The following is an 18288-nucleotide window of genomic DNA, read 5'->3' on the forward strand; positions in this document are numbered from 1 at the left end:
GACAGGTGCCAAATCAACATGGCTTTCTTGGTCTTGAATTGGACTCTTGTTTGCACGTGAACTGATCCATCTTCTTCCTCGTTCAAGCACATATTTTAGAGAGAGATAGAGAGAGAGAGAGAGAGAGATAATTATCTGTGTCATCGTCATGAGTCATGTAGAAAAAGAAATGCCGATGTTTGCTTCCTTGGCATTATCTAATGATTGGAGGCAAATTTGCGTTTCACACTTATGCCTTGGCCTATAATTCTATTTGAACAAGTTCCATATATGAGGCATAAGATAGTACAAATGTTCTTTGATTGTTTATTGAATTCCTCGTGGATAATGCCAGCAATTAGTGGTGCAATTTTTTCCCATTGGTTTTAGCAGCTTATTATGTAGAGATTTTGACTTAGCATACGAACAATGGTACTCGCAAAAAGTCGTAAATCACTAATAATTTCTTCACATCGAGATCCTTGTCGGTATCTAATTATTAGCCTCGAATAGGATTCTCATCGACAGTGGAGAGATGGAGAGACCGAGCCAAATGGGGAATTTGGTAATGATGTCGAGATCTTAGACTCGATTTCTATGTTCATCGACGGTCACAATTACTCGCTATTAATCCTCATTTGTACTCAAAGCACTTGGAAAATTTGAATTATACGGTTTTTGTAGGTAAAGCCATCATGTGTGATTATAAAATTCATCGAAAATATTAGGATCGATTCGATTTTTAATTATATTCTCTATTTATTACTAAATATATTTAATTTTTGAAGGATATTACAATATTGTAATCATGATAAAAGGGAAGAAAATTCTATGACATCTGTTACTCTCTTATCCGATCTAACATGCCAATTCTATTAGAGTCATTAGCTATATATATATATATATATATTTGTAACTATACATTTTGTTCTTAAAATGATATCAGATGTATATTCTGATTAATCGATCCATCTAATGATTCAAATAGATGTGCAGAAATGGTTACATTAGCCTCTCACCCACATTCTCTTTCTCTCTGTGGCTATAGCACCAGTGGTTCTCTTTCTCTGTGTCTCGATGTGTACCATATCAATTACTCTCTGTGTCTGTGTGTGTACCAGATCAGATCAGTGGCTCTTCCTCTCTCTCTCTCCCTCTCTCTCTATCTCCCCGTGTCTCTCTCATTGGAATAGTGGCATTGATCGGGAAAAAGGCGAGGACAAGAGAAAGCAGAACGAGACAAGGAAGTGCCCTCGTGCAAAGAGACATTGATTGAGAGGCCCACCTTCCTTCCTCCTGCATCCATCCCACACATTCTTTTACGCCTGCGCTTCCCCACCCCTCTCTTTCTTCCTCATCTTCTTCTTTTTGGATCCATGGAGATGAAATGCTTTCACGTGGGGGTGGTGGACATTCCCTCCCTCGCCCACACGTACCCCTTCCTCATTTTTAATGCCGGGACAGCCAAAGCAGTTGCATCGGCACAACCCCTCCTCCTCCTTCATACACGATTCAGAACATTATTCTCATGGACATCAATGTCTGTAAGAGAGAGAGAGAGAGAGAGGAGAGGTAGAAATTGTCGATGCAGCAGTTGACTCTTGGTGTGTGTGCCTTTTTATTTATGTGGATATGTGCCAAATCTACTTGCATGCATGAGAAGAGAGGACAGATAGATGTAAATGAGAGACACAAGAGGAGTGATTAAAATATCCATGTCTCTCTACAGCTCATGCGTCCATGCGTCAATAATGCCAACCACTTTTTCCTCAGCACATTCCTTGCACATCCACCAAATTAATGGCTCACCTCTGTTTCCATGCATTCATGGAAGGAAGAGAGAGAGAGAGAGCAGCAGCAGCAGCAGCAGCAGCAGCAGCAGCAGCACCACCACCACCACCACCACAGAGCACCCTTCTCGCCTCTGCCGACTACACCTCTTGGCAATTTAATATTGCGTACCTTTATCCTCTGAAGATTTCATGAGTAAGAAGGGCAAAGGGGCAACTACATCTTGGCTGTCAAATCAACATCCAAGGATCTCGTTGGGACCATGCCCTTCCCTCATGTCGCAGTCCTAGGCATCCTCCTCTTTTCCCCCTCCCCAAGACAACCAGAGTCGAGAGATTAAATGGCGACTCACCAGGCAGGTCTTCGTGTAGACGACTCAGTTTACCATGGAGCCTCTGTGCTTAGGACTTGCTGCTGCTGCTGCTGCTGCTCTATCTCTTCCCTGACGTGTTAAAGCTCAGCGGAGGTCATTCTTTTTGGTTGGTCACGTATGGATGGAGGAGGACCCTTAGCCAACGACAAAGTTACTCTCATCAAGTATGTTTGCCGTCTCATCGATGGTCATGCCATGTCATGCCATGAAGGAGCAAAAATATACATCATCAGCAGTGTTTAAATATCGATGTAGCTAAACCTCCAAAATAGTTATATAGTGGTTTTTGGCCCCCACACTTTGTTGGGTTTCTCCCCGCAACCACATGCATCATCACAAGGGGTTGGCTTTCAGAATATATTTGCAATGGGCTCAGCACCGCTACTTAACAGGCATGTGAGGAGGACCTGGTTTTTTCATTGTTCCTGTTGAGAGTACTATGCGCCACCCCCTTTTCCTCCTTTGGTCCGATGTGGTGGTGGTGGTGGTCGTCGTCGTGGTGGTGGTGACCATGTGCCACCTAAACATGCTGGTGATTGCTGACAAACGCTCTTTTCTTTTCTTTTTGTTTTTCTTCCCACATCTCAATGCCCCAACTCCTCCTGATCAAAAGCTTCTCTGCTTAAACATCCGATCCTCCCACATATACTGTCATGGGCTGCATCAAACATGCATTCCGAAAACACTGCATGAGCAACATCTGCGGCGGATGCTCCTTCTCCGACTGCTACCTTTTATCGCCGAGCATCCACAAGGATTTGGATAAATAAATCCTTCATTGGACTTCCAACACATGGGGCCTCGGTCAAAGACAGGCCTTGGAAGCTGTGAGATCTCTGAGCTGTTTTAACCCCTAACCTGCTACGGAGGGGATCGCTTTTGTTCCTCACAGGAAGCAGGTAATTGACTCTTACCGGGGCCTCTGTGACGCTATATATAGGCATGCGCACTCGGAGCCAGGGAGCAGCAGGAGCACCCATCCCCTTTTCGCAGTGCTCTGTAGTTGGGCAAGCCGCTCCTCCTTGGGTTGCAGAAATGGTGGCCTTGCTGATGGTTATTGGATTGGCAGTGAGCTTCCTGGTCGCCTGTAGTGCCTTGTTGAGATGGAATGAGGTGAGGTACAGGAAGAAGGGCCTGCCTCCAGGGACTATGGGTTGGCCAGTCTTTGGGGAGACTACAGAGTTTCTGAAGCAAGGTCCTGGCTTCATGAAGAACCAGAGACTTAGGTGAGCCGGAAAGAGCTGTGCTTCCTCAACTTTTCGATTCTTTTCCCTTCAAATTGTCGAATAATGAAGCACATATCCTTGTCGGAAATCATTTCACCTTCTTTTTTCTGACTTTTACCATCCTCTCCAAAATTTATGTTTCTGCATTTTTAGGTGTGATTTCACCTTCTTCTTCTTCTTCTTCACTCTTTGCACCTTCTACCAAAGGTGGGATTTTTTCTTCTTCTTCTTCTTCTTTTATCTGTTTCAGTGGCTTTTACTGAAAAGTAGCTTGGTGGAAAGCTGTTTCTCCAACTCCATTTCTTTTTCTTGATATCTGCTAAAAGACTGCTGTAGCTGTTTCTCAAGTACTCGATATGTGATGATGTCACATTTCTCTCTTTCCATTCTCCCCTTCACAGATTTTTCTCCCATCCGCTCATGATTTTGTTGGCATTAGCTGTCCTTATTTTATCATCCCTGCTCTCATCCAATGAGCGGCTCCTAAGCAATATAGAATGCTGCATGGATCCAAACTTTTACCCCAGCTTGAAATCTATCTTCTCTCTCTGGAATGTGGTCCAGGTGTTCATGTTGTTCTCTCGCTTTGCAGGTATGGGAGCTTGTTCAAGTCACACATACTGGGATGTCCCACCGTGGTGTGCATGGATCCGGAGCTCAACAGGTTCGTTCTGATGAACGAAGGGAAAGGCTTCGTCCCCGGGTATCCCCAGTCCATGCTGGATATCCTGGGGCGATCCAACATTGCAGCCGTGCATGGTGAGATGCACAAGACCATGAGGAGCGCCATGCTTGGCCTGGTAAGCTCCCCAATGATCAGGGACAAACTCCTGCCTAGAATTGATGAGTTCATGCGATCTTACATCGACAATTGGAGTGGAAGCGTCATTGACATCCAAGAGAAGACCAAGGAGGTCAGCCAGTTTCCAATCCCTCCTTGCGTTGCCACAACTCCTTTACGTTCGTTCGTTCCAAAGTCAAGCCTCTTGGAAAATTCTCCTTTCATCAATGATTAAGAATCCGAAATCCTTTTCCTTGTTTGATTGCTTTGATCTGTCAACTGACATTTAAGATTTTGTTGCTTCCTTCTTTGCGTTCAGATGGCATTGATGTCGGCCTTGAAGCAAATTGCAAGCATCGAGACTGGTCCAGTTTCTGAATCCCTGAAAACAGAGATCTTCAAACTTGTCCTCGGTACTCTTTCCTTGCCGATCAATATTCCTGGAACAAACTATTATCGGGGCTTTAAGGTAGCTACGAATTATTATCGTTTCTTGCTATTACATAACAAGATGCGAATCGATATCTAATGGGCTACTACTTGTACAGGCAAGAAAGAATCTCGTGGGTCTGCTACGCCGGCTAATAGAGGAAAGAAGGATTTCCAGATGCTCCTACGATGACATGCTCGGTTCCCTCCTCAAGGTCGATGACAGCTCCAAAGTAAAACTCAATGATGAACAAATCATTGATCTGATCATCGCTCTGGTGTATTCTGGCTATGAAACTGTTTCGACAACCTCGATGATGGCTGTCAAATATCTCCACGATCACCCTAGAGTCCTTGAAGAACTCAGAGTAAGGCAGTAAAACCAATCCTTTTTGTCTCATAAGTCTTTTCATCTTCTTCTTCTTCTTCTTCTTCTTCTTCTTTGGCTTATTTCTTATCACTCAAAATCTGGACTTGCAGAGCGAACATTTGGAAATTCGCAAAGGAAAGTCACGAGAGGATGGAATCGATTGGAGCAATTACAAGACAATGAAGTTTACTCGTGCGGTAATTTACTGACTCTAGCTGAGCTCTGTGTCTTCGCTGGTTTAGCGTATTCCGATAACTCCCTCACCGAAAACAGTCCTTATCATTGTAGGTAATCCTGGAGACCCTAAGAATGGCCACGGTGGTCAACGGAGTACTTAGAAAGACAACCAAAGATGTGGCAATGAAAGGTGAGGCCATAAGAATGGAAAAGAACTATTTACTTGAAATGATTCCAGTCCCGATGAGCTTCATGATATTGCTACATTTTCCTGATGCGAAGAGCCGATGTCTTCATCAGGTTTCATAATTCCAAAAGGATGGAGGATATATGTATACACCAGAGAGATCAATTATGATCCTCTCATGTATCCTGAACCTTTGACCTTCAACCCATGGAGGTGGCTGGTGAGTGATCACTGCAGTGCATCTATGTTCTTTTGGCCAATGATACATGTCCGAAATGCTAAGCATATACACCTTCATCAAATGCAGGACAAAAACTTGGACTCGCACCATCACTTCATGCTGTTTGGAGGAGGAGGCAGGATGTGCCCGGGGAAAGAATTGGGGACAGCGGAGATTGCAACATTCCTGCACTACTTTGTGAGCAGATACAGGTCTGCAGATTCTCTCATGCTTACCTTTAGTCGCTTTACTCGACACTGCAACAGAGCATAGTTTAGCTACATGAATCAAAATATAAGTCCAAAACAAACTTCAAATTGTAACATCCGAAACATAACATCAAATCACCGGACACCTTGTTCATCAGTTTATGGTTCAAACTCTCATTTCTTGTTGTAGGTGGGAAGAAGTTGGAGGGGATAACATACTTAAATTTCCGAGAGTTCAAGCTCCGAAAGGCCTGCATATCCGAGTTTGGGATAACAAAGATCAAATTGTACAGAGCATTAGGTAGTTTTGCAGGCGAATGATCGGGAGAGAAGTGTTACTGTAACTTGTTGTTCTGGAGTCACTTGGGGCAGAGGAATATAACGTAGAACTAGCATCATCATCCAGATAGAGGAGAGGTACAGAGAGTCTCTGCTACAAGGGCTGTTTATAGAAGTATGATTAATATCTGATAAATACAAGATGAAGAAAATTTCAGAATGTTTCTGTACGTGGTTGGTCACCAATTCATGAAGCAATATTCTCACTCACAATGTTCCACATCTTATTCTTGTACAGTGATCTATGATGAATGATAGCATGATCAGCTTAGCTTTCCAAGTTTTTGATGGTCCAATGGGAACTGTTTGAGGTCAAACAAAAGCCATTAAGATTGTCATTATGCGGCTTGCAACTCCAGAAGCATCGTAGAGCATATAACTTCATCATGCAGCTCACAACTCCAAAAGCATGTATCCTCTGCTTCATGAGGAGGACACTCGTGGAGAGCACACAAACTTGATCACGCAAAATTGCAATTCCAAATCCGTGCAACGTGTGTTTCATATGTGCTTGCGAGCACTCAGATACATACCTGACAGCTCACACAAGTACTGCTCCCTGTTCTTCACGGTGACAACAGCTACATGAGCAGATAAGAAACCAAGTTCAACTTGGCACAAAGCTCAAGGCAATCTCTGTGTACATAGGCTGTGTTAGAGTGAACCTAAACGATATGCTTGTAGTTTACTGAAACACTAGTAGCTGGCGAGTAACATGCAAGGAAGAGCTGCAATTATGTGATGTATTCGGAGCCGCCCCACCACCACACCAAACACTCCTCGACTCACTCGTCAACCACCTCCAACACCAAATTCTTCGGCTGCATGCTGCAAGCAAGTGGCGTGCAACGTGCGAAGCATCTTCTTTGGATGCGCTTCTTCTTTCTCCTCCTCTTCTTCCACCCCTAAAGCATTTGGTGGTTGGACATGGCGTGCAAAGCGCGTAGCCAGCTGTGTGTGATGATTGGAGAAAGAGACTGGATTCGAGTATCGATTCTGTCTTTTTTGGAGAGAGGTACAGTGAAGGGGAAGAAAAATGACGCCCTCTATCTGTTTGATAGAATGACGAGAAGTGGAATTTATATGAAGGTGGTATGAGATCGTCTCAACATGGGACTTCGATTTGTCGCTCATTTCTCTTGGAATTATGTGACCCTTGAAACCTCTCCGGTCGCAATTCCTGCTGACGTATCATAATCGTCCATCTACTTGACCCCACCGACCAGTCATGGGGCCCGCACTGCCTTCTGAATGCGAGCCGTCCGATCTACGACCCTACCGCTACTTTTATCCGGCCTTCTATCTCGTCGCTCCCGATGCCTTCGCACGCGATGGCACGTGGTGAACCGCCCATAAATGGCGAGTGGAACCCCCGATCTCGTCTCTCAGGCGGAAGAGCGGGAGCGTCGTTTCCTCACTTGTTCTTCGTGTCCGATCTGGTTTTGGTCAGGGAGAGCAGCAATGGCGAAAGAATCATCGTCGAAGTTGGTCCCGGGCACGCCATTGCTGAAGGACGAGCTCGACATCGTGATCCCGACGATAAGGAACCTGGATTTCTTGGAGATGTGGCGGCCCTTCTTCCAGCCGTACCACCTCATCATCGTGCAGGACGGCGATCCGAGCAGGACGATCAAGGTGCCGGAGGGGTTCGACTACGAGCTCTACAACCGCAATGACATCAACCGCATCCTGGGGCCCAAGGCCGCCTGCATCTCCTTCAAGGACTCCGCCTGCCGCTGCTTCGGCTACATGGTCTCCAAGAAGAAGTACATCTACACCATCGACGACGACTGCTTCGTGAGTCCCTCTCTCTCCCTCCCCCCTCGCCATTTTCCTTTTTTGAGATTTTTTTTGTGGGATTCCAGATCTGGAGTTTTGGATTTAGTTGTCAAAGAGTTAGATTGGAGAGAAAATATGTCTTTTTTTTTGGGTCTCAATTTAATTTCTTGGGTTTAGGTATATTGTATTTGAGGACATCGGATTTCATCGTGGGGTGGAAAGATTCTCCTTTGTTTCCCTCAAATTTCAGATGATTTATTGAAACATTTGTTATATACACAATGGGGATTCATTATGCATTGAATCAGATCTTCTATAGTATTCTTCTTGTTCTTTTCATGTTCAAAAGCTTCTTCTTTTTTGGTGTACTTCCGCTGATGCCGCATCCTTCTGCTATTATTTCTCTTGTAGGCTGAAGTGCGTAATCAAATTTTCTTTTTTGGTAAATTTTCCTGTATCTACTACCAGATCTTATGTTAGATCTCATTGTATAGATCTAGATTTAGTATTGACATATTTTTCTGGTAAAACTGTTCTGCGGGATCGGCAGCATTGCCTGTCCACATGGCTTGGGGGTTGACCTGATCTTGAGAATAGAACTCTGCTCTTCTACATTTACAGAGTATTTGTATATTTCACTATCTCATCGCCAATTCTTACTAGAATACGCAAATCAAACGATGCAATCATCATGAATTCGTCACCATACATTTGGCTGCAACTGCAATTCGTGGGCTCACTTTCCTTTTTTGACATATAACCATGCTATTAAATGGCAATCTGATAACTCCAGTTGGATTTTAGATGTTAAGATCCTTGCTTACTGGACGTGGGTCAACTATGTTTTTTACATGGTTTGTGGTTCATGGTTGGTGACAAAACACAGTTTAGTGTGTGTGCCATTTTAACAGCAAAAGTTAACAATGAGCACAAGCATTATATGGTTTGGCTCCACTTAGAAGATTAATGATTACAATATGTAAATATATGTGATGCTTTTAAGGTATAAGCACATGCTTAGTTGTATTCTTTTCTCCCTGCACTGAGCTTTTGCTATACTAATCCAATGTCTTTAATCTTCTCATAATAGGTCGCTAAAGATCCCTCTGGTAAGGAGATCAATGCGCTTGAACAGCACATAAAGAATCTCCTTACCCCTTCTACTCCCCACTTCTTCAACACCTTGTATGATCCCTACCGTGATGGAGCAGACTTTGTTCGTGGATATCCTTTCAGCCTTCGGGAAGGTGCGCCAACGGCTGTTTCTCATGGCCTTTGGCTTAACATACCTGACTATGATGCTCCGACCCAGCTCGTCAAGCCTCTTGAGAGGAACAAGAGGTACCACATGCCATGACATTGAGGATTTATTTGTTGAGTGTTTGCTATGGATCTTAATAATGCTACCCACTCTGCCTCTTGTATCAGGTACGTCGATGCAGTTCTCACCATCCCTAAGGGAACTTTGTTCCCGATGTGCGGAATGAATCTGGCCTTTGACCGAGAACTTATTGGCCCTGCAATGTACTTTGGACTTATGGGTGATGGCCAGCCTATTGGGCGCTATGATGACATGTGGGCTGGATGGTGTACCAAGGTCAGCAATTCTGCCTATTTATTAGTTTGGCCCTTGTATCAATGTACGCTATGTTCAATCGAATCGTAGAAACCAGCCATTTAAGTCGCCTCACTGGAATCAATTGGTCATATAACAATGAGAACTTGAGCATATTTTCCTGAAAAGTTTTGCATCTATGGTTAGAAAACTATCGGCAGGTGTAATTTCAAAATGTAGGTAATCTGCGACCACTTGAGATTGGGAGTTAAGACGGGATTGCCTTACATCTGGCACAGCAAGGCCAGCAACCCTTTTGTGAACCTGAAGAAAGAGTACAACGGTATCTTCTGGCAAGAGGAGGTGATCCCATTCTTCCAGTCTGCTGTCCTTTCCAAGGACTGCACCACCGTCCAGAAATGCTACATCGAACTGTCCAAACAGGTGAGAGAAAAGCTCGGCAAGATCGACCCTTACTTCAACAAGCTTGCGGATGCGATGGTTACTTGGATCGAGGCCTGGGATGAGCTCAACCCGCCGAAAGAGGCTGCCGGAGTGCCCAATGGCACGGTCAAAGGGAAGTAGAACAGGCAATGTAGACATATCTACCATTTGCTTTCTTTGTAGTGATGCTAATTGTGTGAACCCTCGGTTATGTACTTTGCAGTTTGGTGATCTTTTTTTTTTCTTCTTTTCTTTAGTGTTCGACTTAGACAATAATATGTTCTATCTCTTGTGAAAATTCAGGTTCCTTGCAGTTACCTTGGATTCCTTTTGTCGCACAATGTTGTATCCGAGTCGTGGGCTTCTCATGTCCATGGAATTAAACCACGGATACTTGATGGTGATGTGGTTACTCATGTTTAATCTGCATGACCCATGGAAGGAATCTAAAGAGGACAATAATTTCCTAATGCCATCTTTTTAGAGAGGAATGAATATATTTGTAGCTAAGTTTGTCAGAGCCTCTATCTTATTTCGCCGCTAGAATGGTTTCTTTATCTAAATATAGAGTTACATTTATCCTCCAATAAAAAAAATCATTTAAAAATATTTAAAAACATTTAATAAATTTTCTAATGAATATAGAAATATTCTTTTTAAATGTTAGCTCAATTTTCTTTAAAAAAATATATATATTTATGATATAGAATAGATACCGAAAGCGAATTATTTGGGTTGGAATCTCGTATCTTCAAAGAGATGCGAATCTGAATCTGACCTCGATCCATATTCAACCCAGAAAGCATGAGATAGGTAATATATCTGCGTACACACCAACTGCTGGCAAGACCATGACGCTTGCATATGGTTAAGTGACGACGACACACACGACGATGACACACAAGAGCATAAACCAAGCGTGCAGAATACTCTCGGCCGCCGTCGCCGACGAAGATTGAGTCCTCGGTGTTCCTGCTGTCGGGTAGGAAGCTTGCATGGCGATTCCGCAGAGGCCCTCCTTGGCCGCCACATCCCTCTCCATCCTAATGTATCCATTCTCACCCCAAGTTTCTCCCCACGAATTCTTCGCCAGCCAGTACTTGGTGCCGTCGCTCGTGGTGCCATATCCGACCACCGTCACCGCATGGTCCAGATCCGTTCCGCACTCGCCGGAGAAGACACCACCCGAGTAGAGCTGGAAGTCTAACGAGGAGCCTGCATCGATTCCAACAGAGACCGGCTGGTTGGCCACGGCCTTGCGAAGTGCTTTTTCGTCGTTCGTGGGCACGTCCTCGTGGCTCTCGATGGTGGCTACCACGAAGGAGGCGTTGTGGGCGTTGCAGGTGCGTTGGACTTCCTCGTACGGGTAGTTGGCCTCGCTGGTGATGCCGCCGTTGTCGACGATGAACTCGAAGGCGGCGTCCATGTCGCCGCCCTGGCATCCTTGGTCCTTGCCATGGACGTCGCAGTCCACGAGCTGTTGCTCTGACAGCGAGATCAACTTGCCGGTTGCGATCTTGGTGATCCCCTCCACTGCGGCTACTACAGTGAACGCCCAACAAGATCCTGTGCCACATGCATGTAAGTGAGAGCTTGAAGATCTTGAAGCCGTAGATGCTCCACCATTGTTGGGATTAATGAATGAGTGCCTCACCGCATAGGCCTTGGTCTTTGATGGGAGTGACTGCACCTTTGCTCCTCCAGTCCACACTATCTGGAACAGAGGAGAGACTCCCATGCCTGAAGCCATTGCCTGCTTTCTTCGCACCTGTTCCCGAAGGCTTAAAGCCGGTGTGCATGGCCTTGAATTCCTCGTGGGTGAGGTCGGCGAACTGATTGGCGGCCAGCTGGTACTTGCGCTTCCCCGCATTGAAGGATTCGATGTACTCCACGTTGGACTTGAAGATCCTGAGACGCTGCTCCTTCTCGGCAGCGTCCTTGTACGCGCGCCCATGCCGCGCCATCCACTCGACGTGCCTCTCCGCCATGGACGCTTCCCCGAGCTCGGCCGCTGCTGGGGAACAAGCCCCGAGACCCAGCGCCAACAAGGCCATCCACAAACATACCAGCGAAGCCATGGCGCTGTTACACGGAATCGATCGGTCAGAACTATATATCTATGTATGAATGTATGTATATATATATATATATATATAGAGAGAGAGAGAGAGAGAGAGAGAGAGAGAGAGAGAGAACCGAGACATCGATGTTACCGTCCGCAAAACGTTTTCGATTGGATTCGTCGAGCGTTGATGTCTGGTTCGATGAGTTGTTGTTGGGGAGTGGAGGCCGACAGCCGATGCCTTGTGCCGGCTCATCGGGTGCCCCGCTTGCTTGTCACCTTCGATGAAGGGGGTTTCCCAGCCGTCGTGTGGCGTGCATCTCTAAACGTATCGACAACAAAGCGATGCACGGCTATTACGTTCGAACAAAATGCATACGCTCGTCGACAATTTAGATGATTCGGATTGGTATCTGTTTGATGTTTTTATTCATTACTGATACGATACGGGTAATACGATACGTGCCCATTCAGTCAACTAACTTATCGGTGGGGGCCCAATCCCATGAGGTCCGCACGCCCTAATGCTGGCATATATGTATGCTCACTCGATGTCGGGATCAGAACGAGTCGTCATATTGGAACCGCAGGCTTCACGATTCGATGGCGTATGATCTCACAACATATTGTTGTTTTAGGTTATCAACGGCCTCCATCTCTATCCTCTTAAATCATATGAGAAATTAAAGATGATGGAAACAACGCAACGACAAGATTAAGACCTGAAAATATTAACCCACGGTAACGAATATCGTATGATCATCATGTAGAATCGATTCACGAATGTATAATCAATTCACCTGACAATTAAACTTTTTCCTAAAGTTCTTATACTTCGATTGTTATTTTATCCAGAATCAATAATTCTTCTTATTCTACTCTACTGGGTTCCTATCTGTTAATATAGCCACTCTAACTCCGTTCGAGCTATTCAAATATAGTTGTTATGGTAAATAACTTTTTTAGCTGTGGCCTCGGGGCCGACGCGACCTGTTCTGGGGTCCGAATGGCGGGGACCTTGCACGGCGTGCCTCGGGCCCTTTTGGCGATCGACCATGGTGATATGGATGTTCCGTCAGGGAGGAGAGCTCTGCTGCAGCGTCGGGGAAAAGGCAACCTCGCCTCGCACCTGCACACTGGTCGGGTCGGAAGCTCGGCCCGACCCCTCCGACGATCAAGTTAGCGATGTGGAGAGGATGGTGGAAGAGGGTGTGCCCCTTGTCCGTTTAGAACTCTGGTGTATTTGTAGTTGGGTTTGATGTTACCTGATGTGCCCGCTTGCAGGGGCAGGGCCATACCTCTGATGGTGTCTGACATTACCGCTGGGGTAGCGTGGAGAACCGAGTTGCTGCAGGGTATGGGCACGCCTCGGTCGACGTGCTCCTTTGCCTTAGTTGAGCGCACGGAGTCAAATGCTGAGGTTGTTGGCTGAGAGCTGGTGACGTTGGCGCGCATCAAGTCGGCATTAATGCTTGCTTCCTCAGGCAGTGCGTCCACTTGACGTGGCTGGGTTCGTGGCATCTTTATGCCATTTTTACTCTTATCAATAGTAATTATGCATTCTACCAAACTTCTCTTCAAATATGACTTTATGTCTACAAAAAAAAATTCAAATACTAGGAGATCCACTATTAATGATAAATTATAATCATAAATTAAGATTACGTTAACATCGTCTTATTTTGTAAGTCGTTCAGTTATTAGCTCTATAGCTCCACTAATCTCTTCATGCAACACTACAATAAAAGTATAATCCAAGTTATAAACCACTATCGTCAATCTCTCTCGCACTCGAATATTAAATTTTTTTATCCAGTTTGATAAAAATAATTAAAAAAATATTATAACTAATTATATGTAAAATCTAATAGTTATTATAAATAGGCCTTAATAGGTCATCCCTTAAGTGATGAAGATGTCATTATTCATAATTACAATGGCATAAGATATGAATATAAAGAGTTGGCGATAACTATTCAGGCACGTGACTCGCTAATATCATTTGAAAAACTATATAACAAGTTGATTTACCATGAAACAAACCTAAAATGAGAATAAAAGAGGATGAGATCAACCATTACAGCTCCATTCAATAAAAAATCTAAATAAAATAATCAAAATAATAAGAACTTCAATAAGGATCGAACAAGATGCCTCGTGGATATATGAGTAACACAAAACCATCATCCTTTATTATACTATTAACTCTCTAACTATGATGGCAACTTCAATCCAAACAATTCAAGAAATAACTTTAATAATAATCATTATAACTATTAATAGTTCTAGCGTCCTAACAATAACAACTAATAAAACTTCATCTATCAGCTTTGTGACAAAATTGGATACATAACAAAAATTTATCGATCTTGACCCAAGCCTACTGCTACACCCAACTAATCTCAAGTAAACATCATGACTATTCTTATTATTCATCCAAACAATTGGATTATTAACTCTAATACTTTTCATCATATCACTTTTGATCTATAAAATTTATCCATTCATATCAACTATAGAGACAGTAAAGATATCATCATTAATGACAGTAATGAAATCCCTATCAATTATATTGATTCTATAATATTTAATTCATAAATAAATACTTTTACATTCGATGATATTTTATTTATATCTCTTATTAAAAGAAATCTTATTTTTATCTCTTAATTTTATAAATAAAATACTATTTTTAATTTATTTCTTATAAAGGATCTGAGCAAGGGGGCATCCTTGGTCTGAGACTAAAATAAAAATAGCATCTATGTATAGTCATCATATTTATAAATTACTTAGCAAATCGCTCTTGCTTCAATTGCTACTCCGATGTGTGACGTTACCACCTTCTTCATCTGTCATTCTCCATTCAACAATAGCTAATTTCTTATTACTTCTTTTTAACTTTTAAATCAAGTTGAATTATAACTCATTATGATACTTGTCTTATAAATAAAAGTTTCATACTACCTCTTGGAACATCTTCCATAACTCATTTCAACCGAACATCAATGTAAATATATATAGATCTATCCTCATTTGATAATTTTAAATTTTATATTATTCTTTTATATTACTTTACTAAATATATATGGATCTATCCTTTTAAAAATAGATATGAAGTCATTATAACCTTTACTCGTTTTAGAAAAGTGATAAAAAATTTTATTTAGTCTACCATTAAAATAATTTTCCTTGGTAAAAAAAGTAAAATCTAAGCTCTAATAACTTATCTCTCGTTATATGATATACAATATCTTAAGTCACCATCGCATACATCTCAACTAATTAGCTATGTTAAAAGAAAGCACCGACACATAGTTGAAATTGAGCTCACACTCTTGCCTTTCAAACTATATCTATCTCATTAACTGCATAACTTTGTTAAACGAAAGCACCAACACATAGTTAAAACTAGTCTCATCCTTCTTCACTAAGCCTCCATGCTACTAATCTTGTGGTTAGTAGCCTTTCAAATTATGATTCATCTTATTAACCGTGTGCTTCTCTCAATCCTACAATACTAACTACTATTTGAAAAACTATTTCATAAAATCACAAACATTCAAAAATTTAAAGTATTTAATTATTTATATTTTCTCTTGCTATACCCTTATGCTTCATACAAGTTAACACCAAGATCTAAACCTTGCATCTTTATCTGGTACTCCCTTGAATATAATGCTTTTTAGTATTATAATTCTCAAACTCAAAAGATTTTTGTATCACATCATATTATTTTTGTTGAGTCTATATTTTCCTTCTAAAATCTTACTCATTTAGCAACACAAGTCATTATAACAGCCATCCATCATTAGGTTTATTTGAGTATACCTCAAACCCCTCTCAAGTGCATCTTTCACCACGTCAACCAATAATTTCTTCTAGACATGTACTATCTTGTTTCGCTAGTTCAATAACACCTAATTCACTATGTAAATTCTTTATCTATTTATCTATCAACTGACTCTGCAATGCTCGATGAAGTAACACCCTTGAGATCATAAATGATGTCTTTATCCTCTTATCAGTTAAGTAACATTGAAGTGCATCAACCTAATCATGTGACTAACTCTTCACCATTTATCATACCTTCAATACAATCTAATAATACCACTTAGCCTAGACATCACATAACAATATGCTCCAAAAATGATATCTTTAAATCACGTTAAATTTTTAATCTTCATGTTATCACAAGCTCTTCACCTAATCTTACTGAACCCACAACCTAATTTTACTGAACCCACAAGTATCTCTCAATCCCAAAAATCTCTACACTAACACAAACCCATGTGTGAGGAATATGATGTCCTATTCAATAATATCACACGAACCTTTGTATATCTCATTTTATACAAAATATTATTGGATGTAGGTTGATCTTTCAAATTAAGTGAAACTTATATGAGTCCATTACCATATACAAAGAATGTTTACCGGTCAAAAGGCTTCACCAATGATTAGGTATTGATTTAATAGAGACCTTCAATCCAATTACTGAATCAATAATAATTCGACTCATGCTAAGCTTAACTATTACTTAAAATTCATATATACACCAATTAGATACTAATAATGCTTCTTACAAGGGACCCTAATTGAATGTCTTTATGCAGCAACCCTTTGTCTTCGTCCACCCCTTAAAATATGAAAATCATGTTTGTGAACTACAAAAAAACTATTTATAGATTTCGTCAGGTTCTAAAAGCTTGGTATATCGAACTTGACTCGTTTTTCATATCAGCAAGCTTTGTCAACTCTAAATCTAATACATCTTAATTCCTACAATAATAAAAGCAATATACTATATATCTATTTGTCTATGTGAATGGTATTATCATTATATGCAATAATTCTTTAAAGATCAAGTAATTCCTTAAGTAATTGATAGATTAATTCATATTTTTTAAATTTTTTATCTTAAAAAAATATTTTATCTTAAAAAATAAGATATATTATACATATGATTGGATTTTATCGATCAATAAAAAAAAATCTAATTATGATAAAATTCCTTACGAGATTAGAATATATAAATAGAATCTCATAATAATCATGTGAAAGATAAAAAAAAGATAAGAAGGTAAATCAAATCTAAAGATAACAAAGTAAATCAAATCCATATTATTATATCTTTTGGCTCCGACGATGTGCTTACAAATTTTTAAATAATATAAAAATACATCATAAATTTAATTTATTATTATTTTATTTTATTTTTAATATTAAAATTTTTATATAATAATAATATATTATGATTTTTATGCTCATTTTACCTTCATAAATAAAATCATTCCCCTATGAGTTCCTTCACTTGTACTTTCTTATGCATTTAATTATTTGAAATCAGTTACTAGGATGGGATTTGACAGGATAAGACTCTTATGTAATATTACAAGCGATCTGAGGGCATGAACATAAAAAGAGTACGCAATAATAGACATGACACCAATTTATTCTCGAGTTCCCCACCACACCTCCTTCCACCTGTACGTTATTCTTCATGCGCTTCTTCGTTAGCGGGTCCCACTGCCTCTCCCATTCTTAGCCTTCCACGCAAGCCAACCTCCTCCGGGCTAGCCTGTTCCGGCGGATCACGAGAAAGCTTGATGTCTCTCTCTTTCTCTCACTGCGACTTTTGGTGCTTCACTCGCGCGGCCTCCGCCTCCCCCTCCCTGCCGGCGTCAGGTGTCTCTTCGTAGGGCCCCGCCAGCTGGGCGTCCTCTGGCCGGCCGGCGACGTAGTCGATGAGCTCCTCCCCGGATGTCTCGCCCGGGGGTGGGGAGATCCGGAGGAGGACGGCGACGGCGACGAGCAGGAAGGCGGTGGAGACGAGGAGCGGCCAGAAGAAGCCCGCCACGGCGGAGAAGCTGGGGCCGACGCTGAGGAGGGAGACGACCGCGGCGGCGAGGGCGGCGGTGAGGGCCAGCTGGGCCCGGTGCTCCACCACCGCTTGCATCAGCTTCTCCTGGATCGCCATGGGGAACCAACGAGCTCGACCAAGCCCAGGCGAACTCGTCTTATAGAAGAAAGAGAGAGGGGTGGGGGGGCTTCGACGCTCGCAGCCGATTCCCTTCCGCTGCCCAACGTTTTGTTTTCTTTCGATTCTTTTCCCGTTTGTGCTTTTCTGGGTTTTCAGAGGCGGGGCACGTACTTGGAATGTAAAATTCCCAAGCTACCCTTTAATGACCGTTGCATGATGGGGATATGTTCGGGGACAGGGTTGGCATTTCGGCATTCGTCGAGGACAGAGATGGGAGAGCAAGCTTTTGGCCACCGTGTCGTGTCGGCCACTTTTGGCATCGCAACTCGATGATCTGAAATCGGGTGAGGCCATCACATGCGGGGTCGGTGCAATCTGGACCGT

At 42.3% G+C, this 18288-nt stretch overlaps 4 protein-coding genes across 5 annotated transcripts; 2 read left to right on the top strand and 2 right to left on the bottom strand.

Moving 5' to 3' along the window:
* The first annotated feature begins 2496 nt into the window (after window positions 1–2496).
* Window positions 2497–7319, top strand: LOC135635010 (cytochrome P450 85A1-like). 2 transcript variants are annotated; one of them, XM_065145800.1, is made up of 10 exons: window positions 2497–2970; window positions 3084–3369; window positions 3962–4169; window positions 4470–4619; window positions 4699–4947; window positions 5060–5146; window positions 5238–5316; window positions 5427–5533; window positions 5621–5745; window positions 5933–7319. In XM_065145800.1, the coding sequence occupies exons 1-10, from the start codon at window positions 2937–2939 to the stop codon at window positions 6045–6047; spliced, it is 1440 nt and encodes a 479-aa protein (XP_065001872.1). In that variant the 5' UTR covers window positions 2497–2936; the 3' UTR covers window positions 6048–7319. The 2 variants fall into 2 exon arrangements, with proteins under 2 accessions (XP_065001872.1, XP_065001871.1); XM_065145799.1 differs by having other exon boundaries at window positions 2514–2970; window positions 3962–4283.
* A 132-nt stretch (window positions 7320–7451) lies between these two features.
* LOC135635011 (UDP-arabinopyranose mutase 3) lies at window positions 7452–10176 on the top strand. Its single transcript, XM_065145801.1, has 4 exons — window positions 7452–7878; window positions 8951–9201; window positions 9289–9457; window positions 9656–10176. The coding sequence occupies exons 1-4, from the start codon at window positions 7543–7545 to the stop codon at window positions 9998–10000; spliced, it is 1101 nt and encodes a 366-aa protein (XP_065001873.1). The 5' UTR covers window positions 7452–7542; the 3' UTR covers window positions 10001–10176.
* A 512-nt stretch (window positions 10177–10688) lies between these two features.
* On the bottom strand, window positions 10689–11938 carry LOC103982135 (senescence-specific cysteine protease SAG39-like). Its single transcript, XM_009398951.3, has 2 exons — window positions 11514–11938; window positions 10689–11425 (listed from the first exon to the last, which is right to left on the bottom strand). Exons 1-2 carry the CDS (start codon window positions 11935–11937, stop codon window positions 10728–10730), a joined length of 1122 nt encoding a protein of 373 aa, XP_009397226.3. The 5' UTR covers window position 11938; the 3' UTR covers window positions 10689–10727.
* A 5099-nt stretch (window positions 11939–17037) lies between these two features.
* Window positions 17038–18049, bottom strand: LOC135636859 (uncharacterized). The gene has a single exon (XM_065148970.1). It carries the CDS (start codon window positions 17899–17901, stop codon window positions 17548–17550), a length of 354 nt encoding a protein of 117 aa, XP_065005042.1. The 5' UTR covers window positions 17902–18049; the 3' UTR covers window positions 17038–17547.
* Window positions 18050–18288: the final 239 nt, after the last annotated feature.

This window comes from Musa acuminata, chromosome BXJ3-4 (assembly GCF_036884655.1).
Source record: "Musa acuminata AAA Group cultivar baxijiao chromosome BXJ3-4, Cavendish_Baxijiao_AAA, whole genome shotgun sequence".
Taxonomy (NCBI): domain Eukaryota; kingdom Viridiplantae; phylum Streptophyta; class Magnoliopsida; order Zingiberales; family Musaceae; genus Musa; species Musa acuminata.